Source organism: Myotis brandtii, unplaced genomic scaffold (assembly GCF_000412655.1).
Source record: "Myotis brandtii unplaced genomic scaffold, ASM41265v1 scaffold59, whole genome shotgun sequence".
Taxonomy (NCBI): Eukaryota; Metazoa; Chordata; class Mammalia; order Chiroptera; family Vespertilionidae; genus Myotis; species Myotis brandtii.
In genome coordinates, this window is record NW_005370223.1 from 4,312,639 (window position 1) to 4,331,130 (window position 18,492).

Consider the following 18,492-nt stretch of genomic DNA (forward strand, 5'->3'; position numbering starts at 1 on the left):
TAGCAAACTTTACCATAGGCTGCTTGACATAAAGGAGAAGTTTCTATGGCGTCTCATCAGCATTACAAAGAAATGCCTATTCGAGGACCTGCTGTATTATACTTCTTGTGATTTTAGTGTGTACACTACATAAAAGAAAGTTGGCTGGAAAACAGCATCCGTGTTACAACAGCAGCAGCCTCATACAGCTCAGGTTCACATCTCTTCTTTGCATCACTTTCTCTTATGCTCGATTTCATCGTGTTGTTTCGTACAGTAACGTGCTGTGCGGACTGGTGGCCCAGGAGCTGTAGGCTACGCTATGTAGCCCAGGTGTGTAGCACCATCCAGGTTTAGAAGTGCACTCCATCATATCTGAACAATGACAAGATCACCCTGTGATGCAGTTCTCAGAACATATCCCCGTCGTTAAGCTGCATATGACTTAGCTAACCTGAGTGCTTAATCTGTGCTGGGAGACTGTGCTTAAGAGCTTTGCTTGTATGAAATCATTAATCTAAATAGTCCTAGGACTCAGGCATGGTTCTTACCCTCACTTCCTGGATCAGGCCACTGAGAGGTTAAGGAGTTTTCCCCAAGGTCACACAGCTGTCCCATGCTTGAGGCAGGATTTTGGGTCTTGGGTCACTGCCTCCCCCTTAACCACCAAGCTGTTCACTGATCTGTTTATGAAACAGTCTCTTCCCTTGCTAGTCTTGGAAAAAACTTCTCTCTCACTTCGACTGAGGTTTGGCCACATACTTTTTACTTTATTTTATTTTATTTTTTTAGTATATTTTTATTGATTTCAGAGAGGAAGGGAGAGGGGAAGAGAAACAGCAGTGACAAGAGAGAATCATTGATCAGCTGCCTCCTGCAGGCCCCTGACCAAGAATAGAATTGGCAACCTTTCGGCGCACGGGACAACACTCAACCAGCTGAGCCACACCGGCCAGGGCCCATTATAATCTTAAGGGACTACCATTACATATGCATTCCGTAGTTGACCCAAATGTCATTATGCAGAACTGTGTAATGGAAATTATTATATCAACAACTACTCTTTAAATAATTATTAACACATTAAATTATTAATAATTGCTCTAATTAAAAGGGACAACATGGAAAGGAACTGAGCCTTCCAGTTGTTTTCATCCTCCTGTTCATTGAAAATTTATTAGGCTGAGCAGGCTTTCTCTTCCCTAAACTGTGTTGCCTGCTTTCTGGAGAAAGGCAATGAGGGGAGGAAAAGGGGGGTCACTTTGGAATAGTCTGGCATGTTCACTAAATTCTGAACTGAACTTCACAGATCCTGACTATAATGGACCAAACCCAGTCTGAACATTGTATTCTGTTGAGACAATAAATGTCTAACTTGAACTGCCCTCAGTGCATGTAGGTGGTTGGTAAATAAATGTAAAGAACTTTATAACGAGGGTGGGCTTTCATTGTCAGTCCAAAATGTGACTGTGTTCCTGATGGAAGGTTTTCCCTTTCTCAAGATGCTAAGCCTCAACCCTTACTGGGCGTTTGTTGTGTTTCAGGTGCAATTGCTGGCATAGTCGATCAGCCAATGCAGAACTTCCAGAGAACATCCGATGCTCAGGCTTCAGCAGGACACAAGGCCAAGGGCGTGATCTCAGGCATGGGCAAAGGAATCATGGGGGTGTTCACAAAACCCATCGGAGGAGCTGCCGAGCTCGTGTCGCAGACTGGCTACGGTGAGTGAGGGGAAGCCTGGCGGGCCGGCTCAGACACGGCCAATTAACCTGTGTTGTTCTACCAGGAGTCCCTGAGATACCCTGGCCCGCACATGGCAGAGGAGTGAGAAGTGATAAATCAGCAGTTAAATAGTTCTCTTCCTCACCTCCTTATGCTTGTTTACATGAAGAGTAGAACTGTATGACTAATAATAAATTGTAATAAAATTATACAACCAGAAATCAATTAGCAATTTCAGTACTTCACCATATTACCCTCGACCTCTAATTGGTTACTTTTCATTAAAGTCTACTGTGCCATATGCATGGCACAGAATCTTTTAACAATCCATTTAATAAAGTAGACTTCAATGAAAAGTAACCAATTAGAGATTGAGGACAATATGATTACAATTATTTTTCTGGTGAGCAATTCGAAAGGAAAAATAGATTATGAGGCAGAAAGATATCTTTATATTACAATGTACATGCATTTGGAGAATGAGAGAGGAGCATGTATGTGTGTGCGCACACTTGCCCACAGAGCTTTGCACTTGGCATGGCTTTCTCACCCACAGACTCCATGCTGCACTGCAGCCAGGCCGTGTGTCCTAGCCAATGGCAGCGAAGGTGTATGAGCTGCAATGAAAACCCTTTCCCCAAGCAGACAGCTTGGAGACCTTGGGATCGTGGCACTGCTTGCACGGGGCTCCCATGCATGCGGGTGCACGTGGGAGTACCGTGTATGGGAAAGGAATCACGCCATCCCATGTTTACGTTCTGCATTCTTGACAGAGCACATGGAAGTGACTTTTAAAAAACAGGTGACCAGAATTGTCATCTTTTTACCCAAAAATCAGTGTCATCATTTTGGTGGTGAAGTGGGCTGTCTCATTAGTATCACAAACTACAGGAGGGCTCTGTCATTTGCCAGACAGGTGAGCGCTCTGCATCTGGCCATAGTCTGGCGGGGGGCTGGGGAGACACTTCACTGCAGACATCCTGCACCTCAGTAGATCTGATCTGACAAGAGGCAGCCAGATCAGAGCATGAAAACCCTGTCTGAAAGGAAGAGAGAGCAGACAAATGCCCACACTCGGGCAGACAAGGGAGAGGCTCCTTTAAGAGACCACACACACAAACATGTGCTCCTCTCCCTTCTCCCCTGCCTCCTCCCTCTCTATTCTCTTCCTGTGAATGACGTTTTCACTCACAAGGAAACTGACAGGAAGAACTGCTGCAAGTCCTCAGTGGATGAAGTCAAATACTCCCTTTTTCTTGTGAGGAAAAGACAACTTATACTTCATAAGTTCCTTTGGTTTAAAAATGCCATTGGCCCTCACCGTGTGTCCCAGGGCTGAGGGCTCTCCCTTATGTAAGAGCATCTCAGAGCAGAGCCTCACATGGCCTCGTTGGTTTCCATCATCCTGTAAAACTTTTATTACCGCACTGAAGGTTTTATAAACCACTAACTTTTAGTCTAATGACTGCCTCGCTTATAAACATTTCCCAGCCCTGAGAGCACACAGGCTGTACCATCGTTGGCTCTGGAGTCTCTGGAGGCCTACATGGCTGCTGCTGGGTGCCCTGGTTGGGTGCTGGCACCAGGGGGAGCGTATTAAAAACCGGAGCGCTCATAAATGTATGTGGATTCATGCTTAAGAGCTGGATTAAGTCACTTAGGGAGATAAACCATGTGCCTTTGTGTGCATCTCCGTTGTTTTTTACTATTTAACCAGCCACAGCACAGATACAGCTGTATTATTAAGCAACAAAATCAACTAACAATCTTGACTTGATCACATAAATTGTAAATGATGTGCGAGCCGTTGCTCAGGACCCATTACTCCCAGGAGCATCACGCTCCCTCTAATTGCAGTCTATGCTTAGACTGCAGCTCATTCAGACTTCAGTTTGTAGCTAATGTAAGATCACCAGGGTTAAGAGCATTGCAGTGTTTAATGATTATCTATTCACGTGCTTCCAAAGATGTGACATCATGTTGGATCTGCAGCATTTTATGATGGCTCTTAGCAGATGACATCACTGTAGCATGGAACTGTTTTCCAGAAAACAACTAGTAAAACTTCCTTCCTTCTCTTACCGCAGGCATTTTACACGGAGCTGGACTTTCTCAGCTTCCCAAACAGCGCTACCAGCCAAGTGATCTACATGCTGCCCAGGCTCCAAACAGCCACGTCAAATACGTCTGGTAAAATCCTCTAGATGCTCGCTCGACTGCACATGTGCACTGAGTTCACGGGGCCTGGCTCGATCTCAGGCTAACGGGAGCCACGCAGGAGCAGTTGTTTTCAGCATCTCAGGCAGCACAAGGGCATCCTGGAGCCAGAGGGAGGCCGCTGACCCAGATCTGGGTCTCCCACCCAGGAGGATGCCCCTGGCTTGGGAGAGGGCCTGAGGTTTCCTGGGGAACGAGCCTTGTCATTAGGGATGGCATCTCTAATGGGAAGGGAAAGAACTCATCAGAGCCCAGGGAAATCTCTCCACAAGGAGCTGGGCTCTGTTGACCAGAATCACTTTGAGAATTAAAGTGACAGTTCTATTTCAAGATCAAATAAATAAACCCTTGGGGAGGTCGCATCTGGTCCCAACCCTGGTACAGTGAGCATGGGTATTGACTGTTTTCTCCTTTGGAACAGGAAAATGCTTCAGTCTCTGGGCAGACCTGAAGTCCACATGGCCCTGGATGTGGTTCTGGTGAGGGGCTCTGGCCAGGAGCACGAAGGGTGCCTGCTGCTGACGTCGGAAGTGCTGTTCGTGGTGAGTGTCAGCGAGGACACGCAGCAGCAGGCCTTCCCCGTCACGGAGATCGACTGTGCACAGGACAGCACGCAAAACAACCTGCTCATCCTGCAGCTCAAGCAGCCAAGAGCGGCCTGTGATGTGGAGGTACAGTCCAGAAAACGGGGACCAGGGCTACCTACCAGCGAAGTCAAGATGTGGGCTGATCACTGGTACTTCAGGAGTGGCTGCTGCAGTTCAGGAGGGAGTGTGGGGGGAAGGGGGAGGGGAGTCACCCAGGTGTACATGTGAGAGCCCAGCAGCAGGTCCAGGGGATTCCCAGCCTGGGGCTAAGCCACCAGATGACGAACAAGGCTTGGTGGTCATGGGCTGGAGTGCGGGAGTGGACAGGCCAGGATAACGGACTCCAAAATGAGCATGTCTGTGCAAGGAACAGCACCAAGGCAGCGATGCCATGCACTTACACTATGAAAGAGGCCCCTGTGCATGGCCTGGGCGGCTGCAGCAGGTCTGTAGCAGGGGAGGACCGCTGAAGAATTGTGGGATGTCATGAGTGAAACAAGGCATGGGTAGCAGGCCAGCCCTTAGCCAAGTTCACAAACCAGGAGATCTGACTCACTCCCCCATTCCTAAGACTTGAGAGGTCAAAATTTTATAAACCAACATCTCTCCCCCATCTACTGCTCTGTATCCTATGTGGCTGTGCCCCCTTCCCCATAGGATAGTTTCCCACCCCATAAGTCCCCTGGGTACCTCCTAGGGATTCTGCTTAGGCTCTTGGGGCAGTTTTCTGGCCACCCAGCTCCTAAGATGTGCTGGTCGTTGACTCCTGGCTACACAAAGTTGATGGCAATGGAATACGGAGCATCAGGAATGAAACCTGACAAGAGTGGCACAGCTTCCTGCAACCCAGGCTGGGGAGCAGGTACGCCCACTGGAAAGCTGCTTTCTGCCCCTGCCACCCCATTTAATGCCTGACCCACAGGACCCTCGACCCTCCCTAAGAGTCGACCTCAGAAACACTTTACCCACATGGCAAGATGAGGGCAATGTGGAGCTGGCTAGTCCTAACCAGGAAAGGACAGTAGTCCCAGGAAAGGACAGCAAACTTGCCTCTAGCAGATCCTAATTCCTTCTTTCCTTTTCTGCTGGTATGGGAGCCTGTCCCCCCACACCACTGCTTGGGTAAAATTATGAGAGGTGGAAGGCGGCCAAGCACAACAACTGAGATTTCTCTAGTTTCTTGGATCACAATCAGTCAAGCTTTAAGCTAGGGCTTGGCACAAGGACTACATTGCTGCTTCAAGTTGATGACTTTCTGGGAATAAACAGAGGTCAGATGTCCAGGCTGACTTTATTAGATCTGCCAAAATCTTCTGATCTAGTTGACAATAAAGCATCAGTGATGTGGCTCCAGGATTTGGCAGGGGATAGCATCATTATCTTCAAGTCCTTGGTCGTTAGCAAGAAACTTCCAAGGCCCTGAGCAGTATTTGTGACCATCATTATTCCTTAACTGCTTGGGAAATATTTCAGACCCTAAACTATTGAGACTGGAGATTCATCTTTTGCTGTTAAACAGCCGCTACTTTAGTCAATTGTGATCCTTCTCGCTTATCTGTTTGTGAAGGGTACTGTAGGGAATGATCACAGCTGGGGGGGAAACAAACCTGTTTCTCTATCCATCAGTGAGGTATCTGGATCACCACCCCTACAAGTTTCTAATGGAGACCATGGGATCAGAGTTACAGGCAGAAGCACTGCCTCTGGACACCACGCTCTACACACTGGTTTTCCTTTGATGTTCAGGGGTAACGAGGGTTGGGATTGAGAGATGGCTCAGCAGGCAGGGAAAGACAGAGCAGGACTGCAGGGCAGCTGAGACAGACAGCAACATACACAGCGGCACCTGGCACTGGAGAGAGGGTGGATATGCAGTATGCCGTCAGTCTCCAAATTCTGCTTTTTCATTACCTATTTCACTTCACCTCTCCCCTCATAAGAAACTGACCCCTTAGTCCTCTGTCCAAATCCTAACCTCCCCCAGTCACTCCCAAAGGAGATCCAAGCTGCAGACAAAATCCTTTTTTCTGAGTAAACCCTTCCTTGGGAGCGCTGTAATCCCACTACGTTCGAAATGGGAGGGGGCCCTCAGCGGTGCTGCTAGACCAGTGATGGCGAACCTATGACACGCGTGTCAAAGGTGACACGCGAACTCATTTTTTTGGTTGATTTTTCTTTGTTAAATGGCATTTAAATATATAAAATAAATATCAAAAATATAAATCTTTGTTTTACTATGTTTGCAAATATCAAAAAATTTCTATATGTGGCACGGCACCAGAGTTAAATTAGGGTTTTTCAAAATGCTGGCATGCCGAGCTCAAAAGGTTCGCCATCACTGCCCTAGACACTAGGAAGCTCAGCTCCTTTGAATTTTAAAAGGAATTAATTTGTAGATGACATCATTCAGTATATTCAAATATGACAGGATTCAGATGCTTTTCTACAAGCAGCATTTGCTTTTCTTGGGTAAACGCAGCCATTTTTAGGGTAATAATTGCTTAATATGCCTGGCACATTATTGAAGTCCCGTATGAGAGGCTCAAAATGAGTCAGAAGGTCAATTTATTCCTTGGCCAGATTCCTTTCACAACACGGGCTTTCCTGTGCTGCTGTTCAGGAGGAGCAATTAAGACCTCTGTGTACTCAGAGCTTCCAGCGGAGTTCTGACCCCATCAAATGATATCAGCGCTCTGGCTTGTGCCTGGTGGTGCAGCTTTCATGTGTCAGTGAGTCTTTAGGGGCCTGTATTTTCCTTCCTAAGCTTAAAATGAGACCCAAACGCTAACAGATACCCTACTTACTATTCTGGCAGGCCCCTTTCACTCTCTACCGACCCACTGGCTTTCTGTTTAAGACACCCTTGACTGTATTTGTGCCCTACACAGATATATTACAATTCTTTACTACTTTGAGGACTAAAGAGCCCTCGTTTAAATGTTCCTAATTCTGCCAGAGTGGCCTCACCAACATTTAGCAGGTAAAGACCACTGAAAGGTCAGTGGCTACCTGTTCCCACAGACCAGCTAGTTTCAGGGTGGGAAGAATTAGAGCTCCAAGTGCCTTTGATGGATGCTTTCTCAGGAAATCTCACTTGAGGACTTAGGTACTTACTGTATCTCAGTTCTACTTGAGTTCCACTGAAGATGAGCCAGACTTTTATGAATCATAAATGTACTTTGCATCCTCTTTTCCATAAAAATTTCCCCTTCCTCTGCCCAGTTTTATTTTCTCTGGCTTTAAATCCTAGTATTTATAAAAACAGTAAATGTTACGGTTCAAAGGTATTCTCTTAATGCTCTGTCCAAAGCCACTGGTTTGAAAGAGGTGCGCTTCCCCACTCTCCTGTCCAACTGAGAAGGTTCTGTCTGAAGGCTGAGGAGACGGGCAAACAGCCTTCATGTCAGAGCTTTTACTGGTGAGGAGACTGAAGCAGAGGAAGGGCACTTGGTTTCCTGGGCTGGTTAGTAAAGAACAGTGACAGATGTTTAACCGTTGAGTAAAATGTTATGGTCAATTTGAAACATGGGAATTTCATATAACACCAAATGCTTATTCTAAGGAGGCTGTCTTTATATTTTCATGCAGAGCTTTTGTTACACTGCTGAAATCGCAGTATAATCGTCACAGTCAGGAAAAGTAAAAGCAGTTTTGGATAAAATAGCTTTGTTAGATACATTTTTAAGTTATCAAAACTATCAAGGCAAAAGAAAGGGGATAATTCTGTTATAAAGTCTTATGAGAATTCGGTCACTACAGAACCGTTCATTTTTACTCCCAGGTGGATCGAGTCCGAGAAAGACTGTCAGAACAACAGTACAACAGGCTTGTGGACTACATCACCAAGACATCTTGCCACTTGGCCCCCAGCTGCTCGTCCACGCAGACACCGTCATGCCCTGTGGTGCCTGTGGAACCTCTCCCCTCCAACGTGAAAACATACCATTACATGGTCGACCCGCATTTTGCTCAAGTCTTCATTAGTAAGTTCACCATGGTGAAAAACAAAGCCCTGAGGAAGGGGTTCCCGTGAGTCCCCTCGTCTGAGGTACCAGTTCCTGCTTATGCAGCATCTTTTTTAATAAGAAACCTAAATAGCTCTATGGACACAAGGCCAACACCTTTCTACAGTAACTTTTTGGCCTCTTCTAAAATTAATTCAGATTCCTCCTCCCTAAAACTAAGATACTTGAATAAAATGGAGTGAAAAACCTTTTTCCATTTGGGGACAGTTGACTAACAGAATCCTGTGGGCTGCAATCTTACCACAGTTGAAAATACATTCCTGTTTGCTCTATATTTGCTACAATTTTTACTATAATGAGGATCTATTAACACTCAGCTAATGTAAAAGATGGTCAGGCCTTAGAATGGAGAGACATTAAAACTTCATTTCTAATGACATTGTCTTTGCTGAATACCTTGATCTGCAAAAGTTTGGTCTCTTTAAATGAAATTAAATATTTAGGATTTTATTGTTTAACTTGTTAAATCTGTTACTTGTAGGTGCTGGTATTCTTTAAGTGAAAGCTGCTGTGTATATTCCTTAAAGTCTGCATTTTATTGAATTTACCAAACATTCTGATGCCTGTCCAGGTACATTCTGGAAAAATGTTTTTCTATTTTGTTTTACTAGTCAAACAGAGTAATTCTGTGTCTACTGATAAAAACAGACCTGGAGTGCTCAAGTGAGTCTCTTTAGTCTTAGAAACAAAACACTTCTGGGAACATTCCCTTGTGGAAAGGGTGTAGCTGAAGGATTCATACTTGCCTGCTGTGCTGGAGGGGAGTCAAGAACCCCAACATCAACCTTAACAATGAACCAGACCAAATATTTTCTTTTGCTTTTAACAACAGGTTTGGCTCAAGATCCTGGGTCACCAGATATCATTTTAGTATTTGGTAAATATCTCAACTCTGATGAAACATGTTTTTATTGATTACATATTAACTTGGGCCTACGACCTGTTACCTATCATTGTGAGACACTAAAGAAAATTCAATTTCAAATGTCCACTAATTTTTAACTGAAGTCTCACCTGTTATGTATAGGCATCATAAGTCACTGCATAGTTGTTTCTGGAAAGCAAGTTTGTTAATGGACAATTCAGACTGACTATGAAAAAATGGTTCCTCCATTAGTTTGTTGTACCATACTCATTTAGGAAAGTGAGTTTGGTCAGTTAACCTCAAGAGTAACTATTTTTAAGAATGCAGATATACATTAATTCTTTTATGATAATTTTGAATACTAAGATTTGTTATATAAAATTATTTAAAATAAAAGGAAACCTTGAATTAATGACCACACAATGTGTGTTGTCACTGGGTATTTTGTTTTTTAAATGCATGTTTTCACTGATACCTGATATAATTCAGCTCATAAGTTAAGGCCCTGGCCAGGTAGCTCAGTTGGTCCCTGTCTCTTGTAACAGCCCGCAGTATAATAGTCATGTTGGCTTAAATCAATGACCCAGGACTAAGAAACTGTACTTAGCAGCATATCTCAATGAAATGGGCAAAACATCAGTAATAAAAAATGCCCTAAAATAATGAAATTTAATACTGAAATTAAGTTAAAGTTCATAAACAGTTAAAAATCCCTAACCAATTCTCCTAAAATAATGAAATTTAATACTGAAATTAAGTTATCTTAAAGTTCATAAACAGTTAAAAATCCCTAACCAATTCTGATGCAAGTGCCCAAAATTACATTATTAGGAATAACTGAACAAACACTTACTGTCCACAGTATTTCATTGTTTATTTATCAAGATAAACTATTCCTTAGCTCAAATATTCATGTTTCATAGTTCAGGAACACAGGTCAGTGACAAACTTCCGTGGAATTCAACCCAAAGAAATTCTGTGGAGAAGAACACAGTTGCTAAGTTAATATCCAGCATTCTCAATCTCTCTCAGTATCTTACCACCCTGAGATCACATAAGGTCTGTTCCTACTAGTAGCCCACGCTTTGCTCACTCACCTTAAGCCCAAGAGAAGCCCAGTTCAAGCTCCCTGAGCTCACGGTCCTATCTCCACCAAACGCCCTGACCAGCTTCCTTTCCATTTCAGGAATTACAACACCCTATTTCTGGCTTCTTGCTTTCACTTTCCAAACTGGTTTTTTCCCTTCTCTAAATCCCCGTCCCCATTCCCTTCTCATACCTACAAACTCTTCTCAAAAGCAGCAGCCCATCTGTTCTAAACAATTTCTATTTCTGTCTCCAAATTTGTTTTTCTTAATGGCTTTTAAACACAATTAACTTCTTATATAAAAAGGTAAAAATCTAATATTTGAAATCATCCTGTTAACATTTAACCATGAAATGAATACCCACTGAGTAAAATTTGAAAATGTCAGTTATAAGAAAATAGCAATATTAAGATTAAGACTCTATACAGAACCATTAACATTTTCTTGACCTTTTCACCTTCAGTGATTTTGTGTAATTTACTTAACATCATCCTTAACATTCCTAATTTTCTATCTTAAAATAATCTATCCATGTTTGTGAATCATTTTTTCTAACGGGCCTCATCAACTTTCCAACAATTGGAAATAAAGTTCTCTGTACTTTTTCTAAGTAATTCTACGGCTAATTAGTCCATGCATCTATCTGCATTTCAGATACTACTTAAGCAGCTATGGAAACGGATTATGGAACTGAGTCTTATATTGGGCAAAAGATATGTAAATGTCTCTCAAGTCTTTCAGAAAAGTGATCTGAAGTCCAATGTAGTAGGTCTCCCCCACACCCTAGACCTTGGGAAAGATAGATATATGGCATTTGGAATGCTCATTCAGGTACAGTCTGCCTGAAAAATAGTCGCCTTCCCCTTATCACATCAAACTCACACTGGGTGGAGAGAACCTTTAATCCTATTTATACAGTCAAACCTTGTTTCTTACATGTCTCCCATCTTGAACAAATGGGTTCTCCACCAGGTTTTTTACAGAAAAAATGTAGAACAAAACTTTGGTTTTTGAAATGACAACCCTGATACCTCAGCATTAAAAAAAGCAGCTCCCAGGCCACAAAGGAGAGAACACTTTTGTTGCTGGCAAAACCAATGATTAGCACCATTTAAAAAAAAAAAAAAGAGGCCATCAAGAGGGCTAATGTTGCTAAAGATGTGAAAGAAACAATGATCACAAAGAGGTAGAAAAACAGTTACTGATTTGGAAAATGGAAAAGCAGTTAGCCAGCAACAACATTTCGGAGGCAGTGATACATGAACAAGCCAAGAGGCTGCGTACTGACCTGAGAGACACCCCTGGGCCGGAAGCTAAAACTGATTCAAGGCTGGGGGGGGGGGGGGGGGGAAAAAATTTAAGAAAATAAGTATTTAAAAAAATGAAACACTTCTAAAAGTGTGATTTTCCTAATGCCAATTTAGCAATAAAGAGCACTTTGAACCTAAGTCAGCAAGATGGTTGGCTATGAAGCTCCAGGCTCCCGCTCCCCCACAGTAATCCATCAACGTAAGAACCAATGTGTCTGCGTGAGAACTAGAAACCAGTTATGAAGCTGCTGCAAATAAGCAAACACCTAAAGAAGAAAAAGCCACTCAAAACAGCAGGAAATTTCATGAATTTTTTCCTCCCACCCTCAGGGTAAAAGTGTGGTTAGGAGGAACCCGGCCAGCTCCTGGCTTCTCCCTCAGGACAGGAGGAGGAGGAGGAGAACTCACTGCATTCTGGCTTGTTTGAGGGACTGTTTTCTACTTGCCTATATCGGAGCACTAATGGGAATGGTGACATCATTTAGAATCAGCCTGCAAGCTGCTGAAAGCAGTGATGGGTCTCATGACACAAAAGAGCTGCAGAGGGAATGATGAGCAAGAGATTATGGGCTGAGCAATCCTATGTAATAAAGAGCTAATATGCTAATTAGACCGAACAGCAGAACAACAGTCTGGACAACCTTCTGGATGAAGCCAGGGCCACGAGGGCCAAGCCCCTTACACGAATTTTGTGCATCAGGCCATATATATATTTTTTTTTCTTTTTTCTCCAATATAAAAAAAAGTTAATATGCAAATAGACCAAACAGTGGAACAACCGAACAACCTGTCACTATGACATGCGCTGATCACCAGGGGCACGTGTGGAACATGGCAGGCATCGGCCGCAGTGGGATGGTGGAGCAGGTGAGCGGGGCGCCAGACCAAGGCAGGGCGCCAGTCACTGTCATTGGGGCGAGCCTCTGGTGGTTGTTGAAAATGCTTTGTTCCTGCATGCCGCTGTCCCACCAGCGCTCGCACCTGCTGCCAGCACCAGCCCTGTTCACACCCGCTGCTGGCGCTGGAGCTGCCACTCACACCCACTGCCAGTGCCCAGCACCACCCCCAATCACTTGGCGCTGTCAGTGGGTGCGAGCAGTGGCTGCCGCCCCGATTGCCCCTGAGGGCTTCTCCACATCCCCCTGCTCCTGAGGGGTGATTGGGACAGTAGCTGCCACTCACACCCGCTGACGGCACCGGCCCCAATCGCTCCACACCGTCAGCAGGTGCAAGCGGGGCTGGTGCCATCAGCGCGTGGGAGCATCGGTGGCAGGAGTGGGGCTGCTGGCAAACAGGGGACTGGGCCACAGAGGGAGGGATCAGGCGGGGGCACGGAGGATGGGCCAAGACCCACCCCTGGTGACCCACCACAGACTCGTGGCCCACAGTTCCTTTCAAGGTGCATGAATTCGTGCACTGGGCCCCTACTACAAACGAAGAGCTTAGGCTACTTAGAGGAAGCAGGAGTCAGAATCTTAGGGGCTCTTAAAAGTGACTGACTATACTTGGGAACTAGAACAAAAGCAAAGGCTAAGGCAAGACATAACCCCAGAAAAGTTTGAGACAACCGTAAGCCTTTATGCCAGGCTGTTAAGATCTCCTGCATGAAGCAAATCCAAAAACAACGGAAGAGGTGGCTGTTTAATCAAATGCCTAAATTTCAACAAAAGATCACAAGACATAAAGAGAAACGTGGCTCATTCAAAGGAACAAAATAAATCTCCAGAAAACAACACTGAAAAAACACACATTGACTCTGACTTGTCAAAGTCTTTAAAACTGTCTTAAATTTGCTCAATGAGCTAAAGAACTCAGACAACTAAACAAAATCAGGAAAACAATATATGAATAAAATGAGAATATTAACAAAGAAAATTAAAAAAACTAAATACTACAGAAAACTACAGTAACTGAATTATTAAATTCACTAGAGGGGTGTTAGCAGTGGGAAAACACAGCCATCTGTGTCAAACACAGACTCCAACACACAGAAGATTCAGCAAACCTGAAAATAGTTCATTTGAATTACTGGGTCTAAGATGCAAAAAGGAAAAGTAAATGAGAGCTTAAAAGACTTATGGGATATCACCAAAAGACCAATACATATACATTATGGAAGCCCAGAACAAGAGAAGGGGCAAAATACTTATCTAGAAGAAACAATGGCCCAACTGCCCCAAATTTGGAGAAATGTATATACTATTACAAGACATTACTTGTAAGTAGGATAAACCCAAAGAGATCCACACTAAGACACATTATAATTAAACTGTCAAAAACCAAAGACAATAAATCTTTTTTTTAAAATTACAATTTGTTGTGTTGGTTTTTTGTTTTTTTTAAATGTACTTTTATTGATTTCAAAGAGGATGGGAGGATAGAAAGAAACATTGATGAAAGCGAATCATTGATTGGCTGCCTCCTGCATGCCCCCTATTGGGAAGCAAGCTCACAACCGGATTTATAGATCCATGCTCAACCACTGAGCCACAGAGGGCAAGGCAACCTTTAAAAAGTAGCAAGTGAAAAATTGATTCACAGTCTACAACAGAGCCTGTTAAATTAGCAATGGATTTCTCAGCATGAACCTTGCAGATCAGAAGGCTGCCCATTAATATATTTAAAGTGCTCACAAAAAACACCCTATATCCAGTAAAACTGTCCTTCAAAAATAAGAAATTAAAGGCATTCTCAGGTAAACAACAGCTAAAGGATATGGAGTTCATTACTAATAGGCCTGCAATGGGAGTTGCAAATTAAAATGGGGCCTGCAAGTTGAAATAAAAGTGCACACGACATTAAAAATAGGCAAAGAACTTGAATAGACATTTCCTCATATACAAATGGCCAACAAGCATGATAAAAGATGCTCAACATCATGAAACAAAACAAGTTTGCTGAGGAAGTGAAGAAATTGGAACCCTTTTTACACTATTGCTAGAGTGTAAAAATTATGCAAAATAGTATGGCAGATCCTTACAAAGTAAAATAGAACTACTATATGATCCAGCTACTCCACTTCTGGGTATTTACTCAAAGAGATTATTTATAAAAGTGGTGGGCAGTTAGACCTGAGTAGAGCAAGGACCATGGGCCAGGTACAGAAGGTCACCAGGGTAGAAAGCCCCAGGTGCCTACCAACAGACAATCAACTGTAGGTAGGCCCTCATGCCCAGGGTGACCCCCGGTCACTAGGTTTGGAACCCCTGACCTTGCCCCCCCCCTAGAGATAACATCTAGCCTCAGTTGAATTCCAGTTCCAGGCCCAGATAAACAACAAAACCAGCCTCAGGACCAGCTGCATAGAATAAAGACCCCCCTGCCCTGGCGCCACAATCAATCAGTGAAGACTACAACCCTGAAAAGACACATCTGGAAACCTGATGAATATTCTATTGAGATCTTCTCCTGGGACCTCCCCTAAAATCTCCACCCTTAGAACCCTTAGGACCCAGGACAGGAAGTGTGCTCTCCCTCCCAGGAGCACAGCCTTTGCCTTTGCTCTCCCCCTCCCTGCCCCAGGCAAGTTACCATTAGCTTCCTCACTCCGGAGCTCCTAAGGCCCTTCCTTTGTCTCCATAACTTGTTTCCTAAGTCCATTTCTTCTAGGGATTACTTAATAAATGTTCTTTTACAGTTTGGGTCTTGGTCTGACCCCACCTGTCTACACATGGTGTCTTTCCCACTGCTAACAACATAAACATCATACCAGTGTTATGCTTAAGTCAAAAAACGGAAGCAATCCAAGTGTCTGATGGATAAATGAACAAAATATGGTATATACATAAAATGCAATAGTTAGCTTTAAAAAGGATATTCTGACACATGCTGTAACAGATGAACTTTAAGGGCATTACATTAAGTGAAATAAGCCAGTCACAAAAAGACAAATACTCTCTGATATAAATGGTGGTTGCCAGAAATGGGAGGGAATGAAGAGTTGTTTAAATGGGTACAGAGTTTCAGTTTTGCAAGATGAAGAGTTCTGGAGATTGGTTATACGACAATGTGAATTTGCTTAACGATACTGAATTATACATTAAAAATAGTTAAGGTGGTACCACAATTTTAAAAAATTTTAAATGGTAACTTCATATTACCTTTACATTCCAAGATCACTTTGTACTCTGAAAGATACCAGCCTTCCTCATCTCCTCAAAATCTTTCATGGAATCATAATTTCTGTAGAAATCTGCATATGCCTTCTTTCTTGGTTCAGCTACACCAAACTGAAAAAGAGCATATCCCATTATGGCTTATTTTTTAGATTAGAAACTTATCATCTAAAGACAACATAAATCAAACTGTTTGTGTTCACCTTTAACTTGACCCCTGTACTTCCTGAGACAAAGGGTGGGGGCGCTGACACAGATGCAAGGAAAGGGAAAGAAATCTCAGAGAAACTAGTCAGCAAGAAGGGCCCTCCCTGCCTGGGAGGAAATTCCTTGTGGGTGTCATGTTGGTAGGGAGAGAGGGTAGACTGGCAGGAGCCGAAAGAAAATATCCAGAAATCTAAAAGGTTGCACAACATTATGTATGTTTGTAATACCACTGAACCATACACTTAGAAATGGTTCGATTTTGTTATGTGTATTCTGCCACAATAAAAAATATTTATAAAAAGGCATAACATTAAAGAGGGTAAAGCTTTAATTTGCAAAGCAATTTTCTAATAGTTCTTTTTTTATTCTTTTTTTCTCCTATGGCAACAATTCTTGAAGGTGCTGTCAAAAAGAAAAGCCAGCCAGGCTGGCGTGCCTCAGTGGTTGAACGTCAACCTATGAACCAGGAGGTCACGGTTTGATTCCCAGTCAGGGCACATGCCTGGGTTGCGGGTTCGATCCCCAGTGTGGGGTGTGTAGGAGGCAGCAAAATGGCACTTGTGCTAAAGCCCATGATACCAAACCTAGATTTAAGAACTAACCTAATTGTTGTTTCAACCTTTTCCAGAAACATTTTTTTTAAATCCTCACCAGATGTTTACTGACTTTAGAGAGAACCATCAATGTGAGAGAAACATCAGGTGGTTGCCTCCCATATGCACCCCTATTGGGGATTGAACCTGCAACCTAGGTATGTGCCCAGACCAGGAATGGAACCTTCCACTTTTTTGGTGGCGGGATGATGCACCAACCAACTGAGCCACCTGGCCAGGGCCAGAAACAATCAACCAGTTTTGAATGTCCTGGTCAAGCATCAGTAAGGTAATTTATCACACATGGTCTTCAGAGAAGGTGCTAACCAATATGATTAGTGTCCTATTAAGAGAAAATTCAGCCATCTACAGGCCAAGTAGAGAGGCCTCAGGAGAAATCAATCCAGGAACCACCTTAGATTTCTAGCTTCCAGAACAGAAAATAAAACTTCTGTTGTCTAAGCCACCCAGTTTGTGGACTTTGTTATGGAAGCCCTAGCAAACTAATACAGCTTCATTTACAGATGGAGGATATGTTATCTGGGAATAAGGTACTTTCCTATCACGTGAGGTGATTGCAGGGAGAGTCAGAGGAAGGGAGCACATTAAAGAGAGTTTCTTTAGAAGACTTGAAATTGCTTATGAAAATAAAATGCATTTTTCAATGTAAAGCACATTTGGGACCATAAGCACCAAGTAAAAAGCAAACATACATACCTTATAGGAAGCTGCAACCCCCAGGGATACAATTATGGCTCCAACAATATGAACTCTCAGACGCTTGGCCAGAAGGCCGCGCATCTGAGGTTTTGGCAAAGTACCCGCAGACATGGCAGTTATAGTCTCCTGGTAAATAAAAATTTTAAAAAATTATTAGAACACTAAGAAAATCTAAGGAATTCTATGCATCATGCATTTCAGTACCTAGGGAGGCACAGGAAGGATGGATAGTGGACCAACTCCTCCCACAAAACCTAGGATGTTTCATGGCTTAGGCTTGTGGGGGAGGAACAAACTTTCCTCTGCCCTCAAGGATCTTCTGGCGGGTCTGGTCTAATAAACAAACATGAGACTGATTAGCAAGGGAAAATAACTGAGTTTGATGTACCCATACATGTATGGGCACCCCACACGCAGGAGAGACTCGGAGCAGAAAGGAGGAGGGGGGTGTAGGACGCCCTGAGCTGGGGATGAGGTGACACACCCTTGGGGGCTTTAAAGGGTGAAGAACTGATGTTCAGGAAACAAGCCTGCCGGCCACAGAGGTGGGATGATGGGTGGTAACCTCTTATTATGGGTAAGGTCCCTGATTCAAGTTCTTCTAAGTAAAGGGAGGAGGCAGAAGTGTCTTGGGCCTGAAGCGCCCTGGCTGGTCCTGCTCAGCGGTGAGGCCGCTGGTCCGTTGGATTCCGGTCAAGGGCACACACCTGGGCTGCAGGTTCGATTTGGTCGGCGTGCCCGAGGGAGGCAACCGATCAATGTGAGACACATCGACTTTTTTTCTCCCCCCCCCCCACCCCCTTCCCCTATACACTAAAAAAATAATGGAGTAAAAAGAAACTGCCCTCAGCTCAAAACAATCTGCACAGCAGAGGCACACTGGGGTGCCCTGTTCTGAGCCCCATCCCTGTCTCCTACCCTAAATGAGGTCGTGGACCCGGCAGCGGCCGCGGACACTGGACACACACCTCCCCCGGCCACAGGGGAGCAGCGGCTCGAGGCCGGCAAGTGCACACGCACCCACAGCACCGGCTCTGCACTCAGTCTGCGGGGCCACCCTGCCA

The 18,492-nt window shown here is 44.0% G+C and overlaps 2 protein-coding genes across 4 annotated transcripts in view; one reads left to right on the top strand and one right to left on the bottom strand.

Annotated features, from left to right (window-relative positions):
- The window catches only part of VPS13B (vacuolar protein sorting 13 homolog B (yeast)), a 631,834-nt gene extending 622,927 nt beyond the window's left edge, over positions 1-8,907 (top strand). For both annotated transcript variants that reach the window (XM_005879267.2, XM_005879266.2), the window contains exons 58-61: positions 1,524-1,700; positions 3,789-3,891; positions 4,340-4,589; positions 8,287-8,907. In XM_005879267.2, coding sequence (XP_005879329.1) covers positions 1,524-1,700; positions 3,789-3,891; positions 4,340-4,589; positions 8,287-8,538 — 782 coding nt within the window. In that variant the 3' untranslated portion in view covers positions 8,539-8,907. The remainder of the gene's footprint in view (positions 1-1,523; positions 1,701-3,788; positions 3,892-4,339; positions 4,590-8,286) is intronic.
- Positions 8,908-10,248: 1,341 nt separating this feature from the next.
- Positions 10,249-18,492, bottom strand: part of LOC102258861 (cytochrome c oxidase subunit 6C-2) — a 9,570-nt gene continuing 1,326 nt past the window's right edge. The window contains exons 2-4 of one of the 2 annotated variants that reach the window (XM_005879269.2): positions 17,426-17,554; positions 15,894-16,022; positions 10,249-10,371 (exon numbers count right to left, since the gene is read on the bottom strand). In XM_005879269.2, the coding sequence (XP_005879331.1) occupies positions 15,909-16,022; positions 17,426-17,539 (228 nt within the window). In that variant the 5' untranslated portion in view covers positions 17,540-17,554 and the 3' untranslated portion in view covers positions 10,249-10,371; positions 15,894-15,908. Of the gene's footprint in view, positions 10,372-15,893; positions 16,023-17,425; positions 17,559-18,492 lie in introns of both variants that reach the window. The other variant, XM_014550217.1, reaches the window with a different exon arrangement.